This window comes from Morus notabilis, unplaced genomic scaffold, assembly GCF_000414095.1.
Source record: "Morus notabilis unplaced genomic scaffold, ASM41409v2 Scaffold1379, whole genome shotgun sequence".
Taxonomy (NCBI): Eukaryota; Viridiplantae; Streptophyta; class Magnoliopsida; order Rosales; family Moraceae; genus Morus; species Morus notabilis.
In genome coordinates this window covers 249,546-270,146 of record NW_010360711.1, presented here as the reverse complement: position 1 = coordinate 270,146, position 20,601 = coordinate 249,546, and the positions used below count along the sequence as shown (strand labels likewise).

The window sequence follows — 20,601 nt, the reverse complement described above, 5'->3', positions numbered from 1 at the left end:
TACTACAGCAGATGAGCTGGCCGCTGTCTCGTCAGAGATGAGATAGGCGTTCGGTCGGCCATTGCAAAACAATGCAGTTAAGCAACCGTTAAAAAGACAAGAAAACACGATCATAAACTACCTTATCTTGCGCGCATTTTTTGTTTGAAATATAATAATAATAGAAATCATGACTTGGAAAACAGATCTTTTGGCGGAAAAACTTTTCTTTTCCTTTCTCATCTCTTATCAAGATAGAACATGCTGATTGTCACTACTAATACATATACTAAAAGTAAAATGAAAGTACTCTCACATGAAATTAAAAGTACAGGTTACACATACATGTGATACGAGGACGATGTAAAAACTATTTAGGGTCCATTTGATAAATGTATTTAAATTTATAATTCTGATTCTGTTATAGTATTTTTTTTTCATAAAAAATTTGAATTTAAAAATTTTTCACTAATGATTCTCTCATATAAGTTTTCGTCAATAAATCAGAATCAATGACTTTATTGCGTGAACTAAATAGGCTCTTAGTGTCACATCTATGGTTTATGTTCATCTTGGACAAATTATGTTGCTTCTGATGCTGAAGCAAATTTGAAGATTAGAACTATGAAAATGCGACTGATTGAGAAATTTCATTAGACGCAAGCAAGAAACAACTTATTAGACGCAGGCAAGAAACAACCATGCACGCAGAGATATTTACGCCCCTTTGATTGTTGTTTGTTTTTTTATTTTTCAACTAGCAACGAGAGGTTCCTTCTAGTTTCTACGACATCACAAATCTTTGTCATCAAAACCCCAAAAACATGCTGCGAATTTTCAACCGGTATTAAAAAATAACAAATAAAAAAGTACGAGAAAAAAACACAGAGATTGTTCGATAACATGCCTAAATAAAGCGAATTCACAAATAAGAAACACTATCAATAAGCCTATTATAAATACAAATTATAATCACGTAAATTATTTATGACTATTAAGATCTTTTAAAATCAAGAGATTCCTTAATTTGAACAATGATGCAAATAAATTTAAGATACTACTAAAGGTAATTATGTAAAACATTAAAATTTTCTAGTGAGTAGTTCTTTTTGCTTACTCATCATATATAGATTAATCTTCTAATGACATTACGGAGTTGAAATTGTGGAATAAAAGCTCATAAATTTTGGCATTACATGCACAAAAAAGTCAATTAGGTGACTCGGACCCGTTATTATCCATCACCCGGGACCCACCTCTCTACCCCACTCAATGCCTTTAATCTCGCCGGGACCAATATGAATTCCCTACACTCCTCTCCTCACTATATATATATATATACATACTCGTACTGATAACCAAAAGGGAGGCAAACACGAGTGTTTGGCTTCACAGAAAAATGGGAGTAGACGATTCTTTCAAAAAACCAGGATCCGTTCCGTTTAAGTGGGAGATCAAACCCGGCGTTCCCAAAGTCCAATCACAACAGCAACAGACAAAGCAACAACCACCGCTACAAGAACCGCCATCTCCGCTGCGAAAGCTCCGGCCGCCGCCGGCGGGATTGGTCTTCGTGCCTCCGCCGCCGGAGGCGAGGTCCCTGTCCTTTCGATCGTCTTCCCGGACGCGGTCGGAGCGGTGGCGGTTCGAACGGCCGGAGATCGTCACCGGCGGGTGCTTCCCGGCGAATCCGCTGCTGAGGCGGAAGGGAAACAGAAAGAGGGAGACGACGCCGGAGAGCGATTACGCGGCGGAGCTGGAGACGCTGGCTCGGTGGTCGGTGTCGTCTCGGAAAACGCTCTTGTCGTCGTTTCGGGATTCGACGTCGTCGCCGTCGTCGAGTTTCTCGTCGCACCAGTCGTCGCCTAGGCCCGTCAACGACGCTGAGTGGGCCGGGTTTGGGCTGTTTTAAGTTTCTGCGTACAATACGACGGCCCATAATGATTTTTTTTTAATTTTTTAATTTTTGAGAAAAATCACTGGGAAGAAGATGGATGAGAAGTTTGTCTGTGATTACCAGCCTACTTTTATTTTATTTTATTTTTTTTAAAGCTTTTTGTAGTTATATAACTTATTATATAGCATTAGTCAAAGGACCCGTCAATCGTTCATGTATTCAGAGAAAAGCAAACAGGAATGAATTATGAAGCTTTTCCAAGTCCTCCTTTGTAAATTATTACTTATGCGAGTAAATTAAGCAATTATGAAAAGCATTTTCAATCTTAATTGTCGGAGAGTATTTTCAATCTTTATTGTCGGAGAGTATTTTCAATCTTAATTATGGCCTCCTTGACCCTATTTTTTTTGTTTTGGCATGGAAATATTGTAATTGCATTTTTGACTTCATTCACCATTATATTAATATAACGCCAAACTGTCTATTTCTTTCTATCACGGTTTAGAATTTGGACCACTCTTCATGAAAGTAGATCATGGCTTGCCGGCGCTATTTTATGGTTTGTCCCTCAATAAGGGGTTAATGAAACAAATAACCACATATTACTATTTTTTTTAATTTATGTCCTTTTTTTGTTTTTGTTTTCGTTTTTCGTTTTTTTTTTTTCCTTATTCTTTATAGTCAAATGAAAGACTAAACTAGTTTTTGTCCTTGGGAGCAGCTCACCATAGCGCAATTTAAAGAATGCGAAGTACTCTAGCAATCATAAATCAGTATTGAACTTTATAGTTATTTTTCTTAGAATTTTTTTATTCATTCTTTTAGAATAGTTAAAAATAAATAATATCACGTTACAACTTTATTATACTTTTATTTTTTTTTTCAACTTGCGAAATCGGTATATTAGAAAAAGACATACGTGTGGACCTGAAGCATTTTTTTTTTTTTTTTTCATTTAAAGGAATTTCCGTTGTTATTTTAGTAAAAAATTGATCCCAATAAATTTGGCACACTTTGTATGCAATTGATACCTAAAATATAGGGTGTATTTTGAGCACGTTTCCATAATGTTCTGGTTTGCACTTTTACTGAAACTGTTGTCGTTTGAACTGTATAGTTATTTTTTTTTTTTGAAAGGGTTTGAACTGTATTGTCGTTTCCGATTGGTTGTCATTTTCAGTTATGGTATTCTTTTCACGACGTTTCGATCTTAATTAAAGTTTTACTTTTTTTTTTCCCCTGTGGTTCTCCTTTTCTTTTCTGTTGTCCTTTGTCATTTTAATCTTGTTTCACATGTTGTTGTCGTGTGGACATTTATTCATCGTTTTTGTTGCCATTTATTAGTGTTTTTATCCTTTTCCTCTATTGTTGTCGTTTTTTTTTAAGATTTCAGAAATAGCGTTTCAATCTTGAAAAATTGACGATGAAATGTATCCTGCTGGAAAAAGTTTGATTGTCATTTTGCATTACTTTGAACCAGGTGGCATTGTTTTCAATTTTTTGTCGTTTCCTATATAATTGTCGTTTCTTTCTTTGTTGTAGTTTCCTCCATAATTGTCGGATTTTTTTTTTCTTTCTTTGATATCGTTTGAACTTTTATTATCATTTTCTAATCGATTGTGGTTTTTAAGGTATTTCATCTTTTTGTTAGTCTTTTCTCACGATTATCATTGCTTTTAACTTTTTATTTCTTCCTGTCGTTTGAATGATTCTCTGTCGTTTTCTAGTTCCTTTTTTGTTTTCTTATTTTTGCTGCAGCTAGCTGGCTTCTACCTTTTATACTCGAAATTTTGTGTATGAATTGACTCTGGTGATGGATCGGGGCAATTCATAAGTAAGAAATTCTCCATCCATATAGTTGTTGGTTTCCAAATTAACTTTTTCATAATTTTTTAATTTACGTATCCTCTCTTTGGTAGTCTTTTTTTTTTTTCACTCCTTTTCTTTTTCCGCTCATTTCTACATTGTCGTTTTCCTCATTTATTTCATCTGTATATCTTGTTATTACCTTTTAGTCTCTAAGAGGATGTTTGGTCGGAGAATTTAAATATGATTTAAATCATAGTTCATAATTTGTTATAGTATTTTTTTTCATAAAAAATACACGTAAATCAAAAATAATTCTAATCTATGAACCAAACGTCTCTTATAGTTTTCAATTTTATCGCCGCTTGCCTAATTTATCATTGTTTTAATTTTAAATTTATTATCGTTTGTATTCTGTAGCCGTTTCCGATTTTACCCTCACTTCCACTTTGTTGTCGCTTTTCATCTTCCTTGTCGTTTTCCCATACATTTGTCGCTTTCCCAAAATTTGTCGTTTTCCCAAAAGTTGTCGTTTTCAAGTCCATCTTTTAACGTCCTCTCTCTTTCCCGCTCGCCTTCTCCTGTTCCCCCAACTGCCATCACAAAACCAAAAAACGGAGTTCCAGAACTCCATCCCCAAAACTCTCAAATCTTAAACCTTAAACCTTAAAACTTCACTCTAGAAGTCCAAAATCAATGACGTTTCTTTGGCACTACATCTTCGCCTTTGTTTCCTCTTCAAAGGTTTAGAGAAAACAGAAAACAGAACGAACCAAAACAAAGAAAGATGATTCTTTCGAAATCTCTTTACAGTAAATACACTCGTATCGTCAACCAAATCCTCACAGCCATGCTCCAAAACCGCCCATTTGACTCCCATCTCACTTCTTCCTCTCTTCGGTGGAGCGCAGAAGCAGTTTCGGAGGTTTTAAGGTCAGTCCCCAGATTCTTCTTCCAATCCCCTCGCTCCATCGGCCGCCAAAAAGGCTTCCGACACCGATCTCCATTAAAACAGCGCAACCTTAAACAAGAATCCCTTAAGTTTAGTAACAATGTCCTCGTTCTTGGTCCCGCCGCCCATAGGGATCCCGAAAAAGTCCAGCTGGGATTGGACAAGGCAATGGATTTCTTCTTCTGGGTCGAGGACAGTTTTGGGTTTGCACACAACGAGGCGACTTGCCGGGAGATGGCTCTCGTCTTGGCCAGAGGTAATAGTTTGGGAACTCTCTGGAATTTTCTCAAAGAAATGTCGATTAGAGGGAGTGGGCAGCTTGTGACGATATCGTCCATAACCTGTTTGATAAAAGTCCTAGGAGAAGAAGGATTGGTCAATGAGGCGTTATCTTGTTTCTATAGGATGAAGCAGTTTCATTGTAAGCCTGACGTTTATGCTTATAATACTATTATTTATGCTCTTTGTAGAGTTGGAAATTTCAAAAAGGCAAGATTTTTGTTGGAGCAGATGGAGTTACCGGGCTTTTGGTGCCCGCCCGATACTTTCACTTATACGATTTTGATTAGTTCTTATTGTAGGTATAGCTTGGAGACCGGGTGCAAGAAGGCTATTAGGAGGAGGGTGTGGGAAGCAAACCACTTGTTTCGGATTATGCTCTTCAAAGGCTTTGTTCCCGATGTTGTGACATTTAATTCTTTGATTAATGGTTGTTGCAAGACTTATCGAATTGGGAGGGCTTTGGAATTGTTCGAGGACATGAACAAAAGGGGGTGTACTCCCAACGGGGTTACTTATAATTCGTTCATTAGGTATTATAGCGCGGTTAATGAGATCGATAATGCTGTTGATATGTTGCGGAGGATGCAGAAGATGAATCATGGAATACCTTCTTCAAGTTCTTACACTCCGATTATTCATGCCTTGTGCGAAGCGGGGAAAGCGCTGGAAGCCCGGGATTTTCTTGTTGAGTTGGTTGATGCAGGCTCGGTTCCTAGAGAATATACTTATAAACTGGTTTGTGATGCACTAATGTCAGCGGGACAAGCCTATTTACTTGATGATGGGATGCATAAGAGAATAAAGGATGGAATAGAGAACAGGTTTAAGCAACTGGGGAAGTTTAAACTAATGATGACTCGCAGAGGATGTGATAGCAAGGAAACTTGATAATTTGAAGAAACTGGTTATGCTGACTCTATAAAAGACCTATATGGAAGAGAAGAATTTTGTTTCATATCATGCCACTCTGGTAGGGAGCTGTACTGCATTGGTTACGATTTCTTAATTCACCTTTTTTTCCTTATTTCCTCAGAGTTGCTTATGCCCGGACCAGCTATGCCTACCTCAAGCTTGTAGAATAAATCATGGGCCCACCATTGATCATTGGTGCTATCCCGTCCCCATTCCCATCATCTATACGATGTTGGTGATGATATTATCCGGGACTCTAAAAAACAGTTTCTCCTTTCTCCTGAAGACATCTATCATGGTTTCAACCAAAGTATATCGACAGGTTCACTACATTTTATTTTTTAACACTGGAATTGTAGAGGGTGCAAAATTGACATCTGGGAGTTATTAAATTTCAGTACTATCATATTGCATAAAAGCCAAAGGTTGAGTCACTGATCAAGCTAAGCATGTTGTGTTAAAACATGCCATCTAAACGAAGTCATGTTTTTGTCTATGGTCGAGCTTATATCCCATACGTGTTAAATCTTGTTGAATCTAGCATTGCTTATTTATTTAATGAAACTATTATAATTGGTTTTCTAGGTCTGTCTAAGGTAGTCATCTATATGTTGGCCATACATTAAAAAAAGCTAGCATGCTTCAGGCGTGTCATGGTTTCCTTGTTCTTTATGCAACTAAAAATATCTAATTTGGGACAAAGACTACTTCATAAGCCAATGCGTTCGCAATCTGAGCTATATATATATATATATATATATCCACACTAAGTATGACATACCCTCCTTTAAGTCAACTTTTCCTTTACTATTGGAGAAGGAAGAAGAACCGGCTTTCCAATTAAAATCTTAGAGACTTGAACAACGTGCATTGTCTCTTCAGCAAATAATAATAACAATAATAAAATAAAACAAATCAAAGGTGTTACCACTATAGTTTTTTAAAATGAAATCGAACCCTTGAATCATTGATAGGAAATATATGTAAATCTTAACAATTGGGCCGTCACGGGTGTTGACATTCACATTAACATTAGATACGAATGTGGAGTGGTTGGCAAAAAAAAAATATCAAAGTTTTTTAGTCCCTTAACCTCCATGGCATACGTTATTATCGCTAACAATATCTACAACTTCATGAAATATAATAATGAACGTTGTCAAACCTCGGGTTATCATGTATTTTCCTTTTATCTCAAAAGTATGTAAGCGTTGCTTAATAAGTCTCACGCAGCCACAACTTTTAAAAGAAAAAAAATAAAAAAAAGAAATTTGTTTACACTTGTTCCGTGATTTTTATCCCGTCTCTTCTAAGGGTTTTCCATATAAAATACTCTATGTCTATATTATCTTTATTTTTACTCATTTCTTATTTTACCGTCAAATTTATCAACAAAGTACTTTATACAAATTAAGTTCTTCAAGATCAATCGGGGGTTTTGTAGTTTAGAATTAATGCGACAATAAAGTAATTAATGTATCGAAGAATAGAGGTGGCTGCATAAATTATAAACTGGATCCAGGAAATTGACTCTACAACATGTTAAGAGGATTATTGATCAGCTGCATGGATCATACCATTTCTTCTCTAGCTGCTATTGGTTTATTATATGTATTATATTTAATGCTTATAAAATGCGACCAAATCAAGTTGCTAATTTCATGCGATGATATTGAATAAGCAGCATATATGTATTGATATTTAATCATCACCTACATCATTACTTTTGACTTGCTCTAGTTAATTAATCAGCTCCTTAAATTACTCATTAATTGATGTTCCATTTATATTGGAAAAATTGCATATATCAGCACACGTGGCGAAAGTTGAACTTTTGAGTGTAAGTAATTAGATTATCACGTCTTCAAAGTTTCATCAGAAAAATATCGTACTGGAAAACTATAATCTTTAATTATTAGATTTTCGTTAAATTCTATTAAATTACCGTACTTTATTCAACATGATATGATTTTGGCTTCATTTAATGCTTAAAAATTATATATGATTTTGGCTTTATTATTCAATTTTCATTAGGTTCTATTAAATTACTTCACTGTATATGTTCACTTATACAGTACTATTCACATATGCGGTATTGTTCACGGTGTGAATAAGTACGACATAAGTAGGTTCTGTCTGGGAGGTTGGAACTTAAGTAGTCCACCTGAGACCCTCCACACATTTTTTGAGAACTTGCTTAGTAAGGTGGTTCTATTTAAGAGGCTGTCCTCATCTATACTTTGTTGATAGAACTGGTGTATTCATTTATAGTCTATCTTGAGAATTACCTAGTCGGTACAGTTACTGTACGGGTACTGTTCACAGCTATAGTGAAACGGTGGGAGTTGAGCAAATCACGAAATGGTTAGAAAATTTGAAATAGATAAGTTCAATAGAAGCAATTTCACGTTGTGGAAAATGAAGATGTAAGCAATTTTATGGAAGGATAATTGTCTGGTGGTTATCAGAGAAAGACTGCAAGAAATCATGGACGATGGCAAGGGGAGTGAGATGGATGGTAATGCTATTGCCAATTTACACCTGACATTAGCAGACAGAATTCTATCAAGTATCACAGAGAAGAAAATATCGAAAGAAATTTGGGATACTCTGATGAAGTCGTACACGTCCAAGTCACTTCACACCAAGATTTTCTTGAAGAGAAAACTTTATACTTTTCAGACTGCAGAATCCACACTGGTAATCGACCACGTCAACAACCTGTAGACTATATTCGTTTAACTTGCATTGTTGGGTTAGAAGATAAAGGAAAATGAACGTGCATAGATTCTTCTTCAAAGTCTACCTGATTTGTATGATCAACTCATCATCAACATAGCCAATAGTAATGTTGTAGAAAGCCTACACTTATAAGATGTTGCAGGCACAGTCCTTGAAGAAGAAAGTAGGCATAAGAACAAGGAATACATGTTGGCAAGCTCACAGCAAGCAGAAGCTTTGACGATAATGAGAGGGAGATCAATGGAACGCGGCCCCATTGGGAGTCAAAGTAAGAAGAAGAATTTGAGATGTCACAACTGTGGAAAGAAGGGACACTTTAAGAGGGAGTGTAAGATTAAGAAGAGTGAAGAAAGAAATTCTCAAGGGAATGTGGCAAGTACCTCAGATGATGGTGACGTCTTATACAACGAGGCAACAACAATTGCTGAAGGCAGATAGAAGCTCACTAATGCGTGGATACTGGATTCGGGAGCATCATGGCACATGACCGTTAGGAGAGAATAATTCCATCAATATGAACCAATCTCAGAAGGATCAGTATACATGAGAAATGATCATGTCTTGGAGATTACTGGTGTTGGCACTATCAAACTGATGATGTACGATGTTACTGGTCGTACTATATAGAAGGTACAACACGTGAAAGGCCTGAAGAAGAATTTATTGTCTTTAGGATAATTAGATGATCCTGGTTAAAAGATCCACATTGAGAATGAGATCATGAAAATTGTTAAAGGCGCGCTTGTGGTGATGAAGGCAGAAAAAGTTACTGCAAATTTGTACATATTTTTAGGAGAAACACACCAAGAAAGAGAATTATCTGTTGCATCGACGAGTTCGGGAGAAGAATTAATGATGATGTGGCATCAGAAGCTCGGTCATATGTTGAAATGAGATTTGACGATCTTTCTAAATAGAAACTACTCCCTGAGCTCAGCTTGGTAAAATTATTGTTTTGTGAGCATTGTGTTACAAGTAAGCAGCATAGGTTAAGGTTCAACACATCAAAAACTAAAAGCAAAGGCACCTTAGAATTGATCCACTCTGATGTTTGGCAAGCACTGGTATCATCCATTGGAGGGGCGAGATACTTTGTATCTTTCATTGATGATTACTTCAGGCGATGTTGGGTGTATCCAATCAAAAGGAAAGCATATTTTTTGAAGTCTTCAAAGGGCGAGTGGAACTTGAATCTGAACATAAGATCAAGTGTCTAAGGATTAACAATAGAAGAGAATATACAAGCGATGAGTTTGATGCATTTTGTCAACAAGAAAGCATCAAAAGGCAATTCATGGCGGCGTACACTCCTTAGCAAAATGGAGTGGCCGAGCAGATGAATAAAACATTATTGGATATAACAAGAGTAATGTTGATGACTGCAGGTTCAGCCAAGTCATTTTGGACATAAGCAGTCAAAATTACATGTTACGTGATTAATTGGTCTCCATCAACTGCGATTGATCTGAAAACGTCAATGAGGATGTAGATTGGTAAGCCGGCTGATTATTCTTAGTTACATACATTAGGAAGTCCTGTGTACGTTATGTGTATGCTGATGGTGTTAAGGGGTATCACTTGTCGGATCCCACAGCCCACAAGATTGCCGTCAACAGAGATATATATTTGCATATGATAAATTGCAAGAAAAAGGAGACGATAACACTTCAAAGGAGAAGTCATAGACTACTAAGGTTTAGGTGGAAAATAAGCCAGATGAAGATCTAGTTTCTTCTTATGCAACACCAGGGCACGAAGGTCAAGAACCAGTCGAGTCTGAGGCTTTCAAAGTTTGTCGGTCAACTCATGAGAAAAAACCACTAGTTTGTCACTCAGACTATGTTACTAAGAGCAATGTTGCATATTGTATTTTAACAGAGGATGAAGAGCCATCAACTTTCCAAAAGGCAATCAAAAGCCCAGATATATCCATGTTGATGGTAGCAATGTAAGAAGAAATCAAAGCCTTACACAAGAACAAGACGTGAAATCTTATTTCGCTACCACAAGGAAGGAATGCCATCAGAAACAAATGAGTCTACAAGATCAAGCGTGATGGTAATGATCAAATGGAGTGATTTCGTGCAAGATTAGTGGTGGAAGGATATGCTCAGAAAGAAGGTATTGACTTCAATGAAATATTTTCACCCGTCGTTTGACTCACTACAATTTGAGTAGTTTTGGTGATGTGTGCTACATTTGACTTACATCTAGAGTAGCTAGATGTGAATACTGCTTTTCTTCATAGAGATTTTGAAGAAAAGATTTATATGCTCTAACCAGAAGGTTTTGCAGAAGTAGTAAAAGAGAACTTAGTTTGCAGGTTGAACAAATATATGTACGATCTCAAACATGTGCCGAGGTGTTGATACAAGAGATTTGATTCCTATATCACGAGCCTTGGGTACAACAAGCTTAGTGCAGACCCTTGTGCGTATTTCAAGAGGTTCGATGATGGATATTTGTCACGCCCCCAAATATGGGTTAGTGATGTGAAGGCTTGTTTAGAAATTAAACAAGGATTAAGAAAGTAATTAAACATAAGTCAAAGTCAAAGATAATATATATAAATAAGAATTTTCAAATAAATCCCACTATTTTAAGGAAATTAGGATTTAGAAAGAGTGAGGTGGACTTTACAAACCACAATCACTGTTAAAATCAATATCAAAAGTCAGCCCCCGGCATCCACAGGGTTTACACTTATGCATACATAATTAAATACATAAAAGTAAATAATTGACATCAACCACAATCTAGTAAAGTTTAAGGTTTACAATCCATAGAATTTATACATGCCTTAAATGAATTCGATAGTGAAAGAAACATTTCACCACTTCCTCTCTTCTTGAATGGAATTCCTCACCTATTCCGCTCTACTTCTAGTGTTGCCTGGGAGGGGTTAAGTATACATTTGAAACATAGAAAAGTGAGCGAAAGGCCCAACAGGATAAAATTTATAAAAATTGAATAAATAAATGAAAGTATAGGCCCGGAAGAATCATTCAGAACCAAACAACCTTTTTCTAAAAAGGTAAATAAACTGAAATTCCAGATTACAGGCAATCGACAAGTAATTTAAGTTATTATATTTACTTACGACCACCGTAGTGGCCCGTCCGGATTTTAGGTTCTGCCCCCAAGGATAAGATCTCCATATCCTATCTAGGCCATCAGCGGGCTTACCAGTTCGCAATATATCTTATCTTAAGAAAATATTCATTAAAACTTTAAATAAGTTCATTATGAGATCAATAGCAATAATCAAACTATTGTCTTCAAATACTTTTTGTATCAAACATGTTTTATCTTTAAAAATATTTACATAGGCCAAAACACTTTTAAAACAAGCTAACAAGGATATGGACAAGGATATTGTACCTCTCGGATGTCAAACCTACATATAACTTCACGTAGTTCTAGCCCCACTTGTCCTTGAAGCTCCAAGTCCAATCGTACTGCTAGCTGCGTCCTAACAGTTTAGAGTTTAATCCTTTCCTCTAAAATATCTAGTTTAATTATATACAATTGTATCATACTAGTGTGTCTTTACTTAAAATCAAAGTTCACAAACAATTTCTTAATTCAAATTGTGATTATTCAAGAATCAGAATTCAATCAAGAGAAATGGGTTGAAAATAAGGATTAATGTGGCTAATTCACTCACTTTAAGTTCCCAAATAAAGTTAGGTTGGTTCTGCATCGAGTTTCGGGGTCAAAACAAGGTTTTGGAACACTTCATGGTCAGATTTAGTGTGCACCGATTGACCAGTGACAGAAGAGTGTAACTCCACCAGTCGGCAGGTGGAGTGGTGACTGGTCGACCGGTGGGAAGCAAGTCAGGGCCAAAAATGGCCGAACTGCGAAGAACAAAGCCAAATCCTGCAAATTTTAGGTTCGATTTTAGCATATTCCCAAAAGAAATCAACATAACCAGGTTCCAATCAATAAATGGGGTTCAAAGAATAAAAACCCCCAAATTCCAACATAATTTTAACCAAAATCCATTCAAAATCAAATCTAAATAAAAAATTACCAAACTCAACTAAAAATGAGTTTCACAAAGCTAGATCTAAAAATTTAAAGTGAGTTTTAAAGATTTTTACCTTGATCTATGCTTTAATGTTAAAAAACTTCTTGAAAATCTCCTTTTTGGTTCGAATCCGGTCTAAAACGCCCAAATGAGAGAGAGAACTTAAGAGAATGAAAGGAAGAGAGAAAGTGAGGAGCGTGGGAGAGAGAGCTCAAAAAGAGAGATAGAGAGAGACCGAGAGAGCTGAAAGAGTGAGAGGGAAAGAAAGGGTCATGAGAGATAGTGAGAGTGACGAGAGAATGAAGAGAGAAAATGAGAAAAAGAAAAGAATAATGAAATATAAGAAAAGAAAAGATAGTATTAAAAATAGTTAAGAGAAAATGGGTGGAATTGTGAATACTGAAAAGTAATTAAAATTCCTGATTAATTAAGAAAATCAAATTAGACACACTGATAAATCACAATTAGTATAATTAAACATGTTTAATTCTTGAGGGCGTTACAATATTTCATCATTTTGCTGTTGTACATGGACGACATGTTGGTCGCATGCCCTAACAAAAATCGAGTCCAAGAATTGAAGGCACAATTAGCTAAGGAATTTGATATGAAGGACTTAGGACCAACAAACAAGATTTTAGATATGCAAATTCACTGAGACAGAAATAATAGGAAGATTTGGCTTTCTCAAAAGAATTACTTGAGGAAGGTCTTGCAACGCTTCAACATGCAAGATTGTAAGCTAATCTCTACCCCTCTTCCTGTTAGTTTTAAGTTATCCTCTAAGATGTGTCATAGTAATGGAGCAGAGAGAAAAGAGACGTCTCGAGTACCATATGCATCAGTAGTGGGTAGCTTAATGTTCGCTATGATTTGTACAAGACTAGACATTGCACAAGCAGTGAGAGCGATTAGTAGGTACATGGTGAATCCTAGTAAAGAGCATTGAAGTATTGTTAAGAGGATTCTGAGATACATCAAAGGTATCTCAGATGTTGCATTATGTTATGGAGGATCGAAGTTTACTATTAGGGACAATGTGGCTTCAGATTTTGCAGTTGATCCAAATAAAAGAAAATCCACTACATGCTATGTGTTCACACTTGCAGGAGGAGTTGTAAGCTGAATTTTGAAACTGCAGTCAGTTGTAGCGTTATCTACCGCAAAAGTAGAATACGTGGCGGCTACATAAGCTTGCAAGGCAATTTGGATTAAAAGGTTATTGGAGGAGCTCGGGCACAAAGAAGTGAGGATTCATTTTTGTGACAACCAGAGCGCCTTGCACATTGTAAGGAATCCAACCTTTCATTCTAGGACAAAGCACATATGAGTTCAATTTCACTTTCTTCGTGAAGTAGTAGAAGAAGGAAGTGTGGATATGCAAAAAATCCACACAAAAGAGAACTTAACAGAAATGTTGACCAAGCCACTAAATTCTGACAAGTTCAAATGGTGTAGACTCTCGTGTGGCCTAGCGAAAACATAAGCAACATGGCAGTGACAAGGTAGAAAGGATAGTGTGGAGACATGATTAATTCTCAATCAAATCTCCAAGTGGGAGAATGTAAACGTTGCGGGAGGGGAGGGCAATACCAAATTCAGTGCTCACATTTGAGTGAAGAGCTAGTTGTTTACAACAGACTCATATGATTTTCTAAGAGGGAGCTCAACTATAAATAGAGCTCATCCCTTTCTCAATTTTGCATCTCATTCTCACCCTTTAGAGTGAATTCCCATAGTGTTAGAGAAATTTAATTTCTCCAATTTTTTCTTCTTTTTGTGAGGTGTTTCTCATATTTACATGAGAGAGTAGTTCTTATTGTTCTTTTCGTGTAATTTAAAAAGAATGTTGTAATCCTCATTTTTCGTAATGAAATTCTTCTACACTTGTTATGTAGTTTTTACCCTGTCTCTTCTAAAGGTTTTCCATATAAAATACTCTATATCTATATTATCTTTATTTTTACTCATTTCTTATTTTACCGTCAAATTTATCAACAAAGTACTTTATACAAATTAAGTTCTTCAAGATCAATCGGGGGTTTTGTAGTTTAGAATTAATGCGACAATAAAGTAATTAATGTATCGAAGAATAGAGGTGGCTGCATAAATTATAAACTGGATCCAGGAAATTGACTCTACAACATGTTAAGAGGATTATTGATCAGCTGCATGGATCATACCATTTCTTCTCTAGCTGCTATTGGTTTATTATATGTATTATATTTAATGCTTATAAAATGCGACCAAATCAAGTTGCTAATTTCATGCGATGATATTGAATAAGCAGCATATATGTATTGATATTTAATCATCACCTACATCATTACTTTTGACTTGCTCTAGTTAATTAATCAGCTCCTTAAATTACTCATTAATTGATGTTCCATTTATATTGGAAAAATTGCATATATCAGCACACGTGGCGAAAGTTGAACTTTTGAGTGTAAGTAATTAGATTATCACGTCTTCAAAGTTTCATCAGAAAAATATCGTACTGGAAAACTATAATCTTTAATTATTAGATTTTTGTTAGGTTCTATTAAATTACCGTATTTTATTCAACATGATATAATTTTGGCTTGATTTAATGCTTAAAAATTGTATGTGATCTGATTTGAGGATTAAAGTTCGTGTAATGTATTTTTTATTACCTATGGCACAATTCTCCAATTCGTATATACATACATATACATATATATATATATGATTTCTCACTATTCACTAAAATTAGGTTCAAAATGACCGGTTTAATTTATTAATTTATTTTTTTTTTTTTATTTTTGCTGAAACAAAATGGCCGTAAGTCCAAAAGGATATTATATACATGCACAAAATTGCAAAATGACTGATAATTTTTTTTTTTTTTAATTTTCTTTGATGGCGAATAATGTATTGAATTGAAGGCGACTTTGTCCCAGTTCCAGTTTGTGACTGTTTATTTGACTGGTGCTGTTTTCTGGAGATAACGGTCCAATGCGATAGGAGAAATGCCTTATCATATATAATACTATATATTGACGATAGATGTTTGGTTATTTTGCCAATAATCATGTGCTTTCAATGGGGCGAGCTATAATTTTGACTATACATATCTAATTCTGATATCATAATGAAGCCAAGTGGTGATATATTATATAATTCAGATATTATATGATAAGATATAAGATACAAAGATATACGATATCATTGCCTATTTGGCTATTTTTTGGATACCTTTCTTTTTCTTTGTTCCTGTTTTCTTCTCTTTGTCTGTATTACGATTAGGTTTTTTCATAATTTTGCTTTAGATCTTTAAATTTCAGCTTATATTTGGTGAAGTAAAAACAAAAGGCGCGTTTGGAACTCGTTCTAAAATGATTTTATTTTTTGTATGAAAATGAAAATGAAAATATTTGACATAAATTATTTCTGAAAATGCGTTTGGTAGTTTTATCAAGAGATTATTTTCAGTATAAAAAAACCCATTAATGTCTCTCTCTCTCTCTCTCTTTCTGCTCGAGAGAGGAGAGAACGAAAATAAAAAATGAAAAATGACTAAAAGTTATTTTTCATTTCTCTCTCATTTTACACTAAACTAAAAAATCGTTTTCATTTCCGTTTTTTGTTTTTATTGCGCCAAACGCCGTTTTGAAAACATTTTCATTTTTTCTTTCTCAAAAAACGTAAAAAATAAAAACGGGATCAATTCCAAACACGACCAAAAGTTTCCACTTCGAGAGTGCTTAAGAATGCAATCAATGTTGCAAATAAAGTGTTGTTTATAATTATCCTAATTAAAAAGCATAAAGGGAAACCCGATGTTCATCAATTAACCTAATCCAATAATATCTAAATGAATGCCACCAAGAAAACCAAACCAACTACCATTCTGTTACTCATCACTAATTAATAAATTAAAACCAAGGAATAATGGATGATTCCTTAATTTATTATGTTACTCAGTCACCACCACACCTAAGGCAAGACTATACAATTTTACACATATAGTAAAATTTCAATTGCAGAGTTTAAATATAGTAAAAATTTTAAAATATTGTTAAAATAGCAAAATTTTGATATCATTAAAATAATGATGATATCATTACAATAATAATGATATCATTATATAGTATAAGATACGACATTATTATTATAATGACTATGTCATTTTTTCTATAGGTATAATATTCTAAAAATTTTCTAAAAATTCTGCGGGGCCACGCCCAAACATTGAACAATCCACTAAGTTCCAAAAGATTACAAAACACCAACCAGACTTAAACACTCAAAGACTCCCTCCTTTATGTTGTCACCATCTTGTCGAATCTCCTTAATGGCCTTGTCCCGCAAGCACCACTCGTCTTTAATTACACGGCGAAATTCCTTTGGCTGGCAGTGCGCTTTCTCACAAAAGCTTCTAATCCTTCTCCTGAAGAGCGATCTTCAATCAACACTCAAATGCTCATTATCTTATAGATTTTTTTCTAAATATTTTCAATTAAAATCCTTCTCAAATATTTTCTGTCTATTCTCTCTTGAATTGCCGCAACTCCCTTTTCTCTTTAGGTGGTCTATATACAATTATATGTTGGACTCCTTGAAAGAATCAGTTCCCCGATTCTCTTGATCACCACCTTTGAATTTCAAACCAAATCCTTTTTACTAGTTGTCAAATCATCTCACCCAATTACCTCTCGTACAACACCTTATATACATGCACTGCACCATGCATCTTTTGTCAACGATAACCACACCCAATAAAGGTAATAAATCATCTATTAATCACCAATAAAGCTGCCAGCCCCAATAACAACAAGGAGACCATAATTCTTATGATTCTTTCCTTAGATGAACCGGCCATAATGCTCCATCGTAAGTCAACCAAGTAAAATGAGCAGATGCCTATTTTAGAATGCATTACAACTAATTTGCCAAAAATATGCCAACCTAAAATTACAAAATACACTAACAAGTACAATTTTCATCTATATATATTTTTATTTTTTTTCTTCAAAAGTATATATAAACCTGAAAATATTGGAGATTTCTATGGCAAGACATAACAATATACGCTATTGATAATGAATGTTTGTGTGTCAATCAAATCTTAATTAGATATTTGCAAATTATAATACTATTCAATTTTGATGAATGATGATCTAATTGCATACTATCTATTGCAAAAGTCCCAATAAAACATCCGGCAAAATTAAGTTGGCATTTTCTTTTCGTTCAATTTTGGATTCACTATCGTGTGGGGAAGTGCTATGACTCCTGGTTGTTTGGTTAGTTAATAAGGGTATGATATATTAGGAATATTGTTAGATGGTTTTAGGTGTTTTAATTAGTACAGTTGTTAGGAACTTTTTTTTCCCCCCTTTTTGGTGATTATAATTGTTAGGAGTTGTTAGAAGGAGAAATTACGAGTTAGTAAGGCTGATGATCTGGTTTAGGGAAATTTGGGGCAAACCCTTTGGGAGAGTTAATGGTCTCTCGAATACCAACATTATCATTAGGATTATTATACAATTTATTCTGTAAATCTTCAATTCAGCTTCAATAAAGATTCACTCTCTTGATTTAGAGACTTACCAGAAAGCTCTTGTTAGTTTTGTTTCAATTTTAGAATGACTGTAGACTAACCCGTTTAGTTCGTTGATTCGAATTTTTAATTCGAGTTAAGATGTGACTTTATGTGAGAGCTTTTTACTGTATCAAAAAAGTTAGATGTGACTGTTTCTGGGAGCTTTTTACTGTAACAAAACTCGAATTCTAAACTCAAATCGGTGAAATGAACGGGGCTATATCTCTTTGCTTCGTTGGAACTTCTTTTCTTTTTTAGCTGCTTAATTTAATATAATATAATAGATTCTATTGCTTCAAGGGAATTGGTTTGAATGTATAACTAAAGCTAAATATCAATTGTTCTATTCATTAGACTGTTAAATTGGAATGCATCTAATAACTTAAAAAAAAATTTAAATAAATCAATAATCACGAGGATGAGTACAAATAAAACTATGAAATATATCTGGCTGCAATTCTTTTGCACATATTAGGATCATTATCCATTGAAAATAAATCCATATATATATATATATATATATATATAATATATGGCAATGTGGAGACCAATAATTTATTTGACCGAGATGTTCCAAATCAATGGCGCTAATAAGACCACTAGTTAATAAATTATTTATTCTGAGCTCATAGGTTGGAGAGTTTGGATTTTCAGGTAAATCATTTGTAATTCAGATTTAAAAAAAAAGAAAATTGTAGAAAAAGAGACGGCATGAAGCATTTTAGGCCTTTTAACGAGGAAAGGAAAGGCATGGAACATGTTTATACTAAATTAAAAGGTAGTGGACGTTCTCACTTGCTTGACAACGTTTTCAGTTGTAGAATATTTTCCCTTACAATATTTGATATACAAATTTATACAATGACGTAAATTGATTGGCGCATTTGATTCATGTTTCTACTCTTTTCAAATTCATGGCTCCATTGTATTTCGAAGATCGAAAGTACTTTTTTAAGGTCCGTTTAGTTTGTTGATTCGAGTTTTTAATTTGAGTTGAGATGTGACTTTATACGAGAGCCTTTTACTGTAACAAAAAAGTTAGATGTAACTGTTTCTGAGAGCTTTTTATTATAACAAAACTTAAATTTTAAACTCGAATCGGTGAAATGAATAAGGTCTTAGAGATCACTAATAAACCAACGTTCTCCGTATTAAAAGAAAAAAAATCATCCAGATTGATAATATTGTTTAAATCGGTGACGAAAAATAATAGTTAATTGATAAAATTAAAACTAATAGGGTAATTTAACAAAGCAAGGAAAAGTTCAAGAAAATAAAGTGCAAAAATATAAGGCACACAGAGGTATTTTCATCACCAATTAAAAGACATTACTAATTTAAACGAAATGCAACGATTTGACAAAGTCAAAAGAGTTAATTAATTGTCAAAACCAAAAAACAAAAACTAACAGACATTTTGTCAAATCACAAAAAGATTATAGTACTAATCTTTTGTACATGCATAACTATATATGTACCTACATACAAATAAATGACTTGTCACAAATGAATTAAAAAATCAATTGAGACCTCTTTAAGTATTTAACTTATTAAAAATATTTTTTAAAAAAAACTCTAACCTTTAATTAATTTTAATCTAAAAAGTAGAGATATATGGGTTAATATTAAGAGGTTAAAATTAAAAAAAAAAAAAAGGACCTCATTTTAAAGGGTATTTTAAAAAAGAGAGTTTTTCCTATAAGATTAGAAAAATGAAACTATCAGTAATTTTATTTTTTCAAATTTTTTTTAACCGTTAGATTTATATTAAAAACGGTCAGTTTTTCATATTTTTTTAATTAATTTTAATTTTAATTAGATCTAGAAAATTAATTTTATGAGGAGAACGGTTTATAGGAGGCTGTCCCTTTAAAAAATTATCCTAATCCATAAAAAAAAAAAAAAAAAGAGTTGCAAGGGGCGCGCCGTTTTGGGCACGAGGAAGAGACACATGGCGTCCATTTGAGGGGAAACGGACTGCTGATTTGTCCAGAACGAATCACATACAATAAGTGGCGGGTTCCACGCTATCGTGCATTAATTATTACATACACAAATATATGTGTGTGTGTATATATATATAACTATTATTCATGCAAGCTGCTCTGTGTCTGTTCACTGAAACAACAAACAACTAAAGCACAAAATCTCTCCACTGAACCTCTCCAAAAGGCAACATCTTTAAGTACAAAAATCTAAAAAAGATCGATAGAGATTAGAGATAGAAATTAAAGAGAAGTGAGAAACATGGGAAGCCGAGAAAACTACTCACATAGTAATACTGCGCACGCTAATCGCATCGCTGCCGTTGATAGAACCCCTCCACCCTCCGTCAATATGACCGCCACTTCTTCTGATAATAATAATTACCATTTCAACACAAATGACCAGGTCTTCTCTCTCTCTCTCTATCTATATATAATAATATAATT

General features: G+C 34.4%; 3 protein-coding genes across 3 annotated transcripts in view; all 3 read left to right on the top strand.

Moving 5' to 3' along the window:
* The first annotated feature begins 1,351 nt into the window (after nucleotides 1-1,351).
* On the top strand, nucleotides 1,352-2,199 carry LOC21396556. Its single transcript, XM_010097124.2, has one exon. The coding sequence runs from the start codon at nucleotides 1,379-1,381 to the stop codon at nucleotides 1,889-1,891; it is 513 nt and encodes a 170-aa protein (XP_010095426.1). The 5' UTR covers nucleotides 1,352-1,378; the 3' UTR covers nucleotides 1,892-2,199.
* Nucleotides 2,200-4,290: 2,091 nt separating this feature from the next.
* On the top strand, nucleotides 4,291-6,270 carry LOC21396555 (pentatricopeptide repeat-containing protein At1g77405). The gene has a single exon (XM_010097123.2). It carries the CDS (start codon nucleotides 4,470-4,472, stop codon nucleotides 5,802-5,804), a length of 1,335 nt encoding a protein of 444 aa, XP_010095425.1. The 5' UTR covers nucleotides 4,291-4,469; the 3' UTR covers nucleotides 5,805-6,270.
* A 14,146-nt stretch (nucleotides 6,271-20,416) lies between these two features.
* LOC21396554 (metal transporter Nramp5) overlaps nucleotides 20,417-20,601 on the top strand; it is a 5,081-nt gene continuing 4,896 nt past the window's right edge. Inside the window, exon 1 of the mRNA XM_024164962.1 lies at nucleotides 20,417-20,560. Coding sequence (XP_024020730.1) covers nucleotides 20,417-20,560 — 144 coding nt within the window. The remainder of the gene's footprint in view (nucleotides 20,561-20,601) is intronic.

Excerpts from the sequence above, each read along its gene's own strand:
- LOC21396556 (XM_010097124.2), top strand. The coding sequence starts at position 1,379 with ATGGGAGTAGACGATTCTTTCAAAAAACCAGGATCCGTTCCGTTTAAG.
- LOC21396555 (XM_010097123.2), top strand. The coding sequence starts at position 4,470 with ATGATTCTTTCGAAATCTCTTTACAGTAAATACACTCGTATCGTCAAC.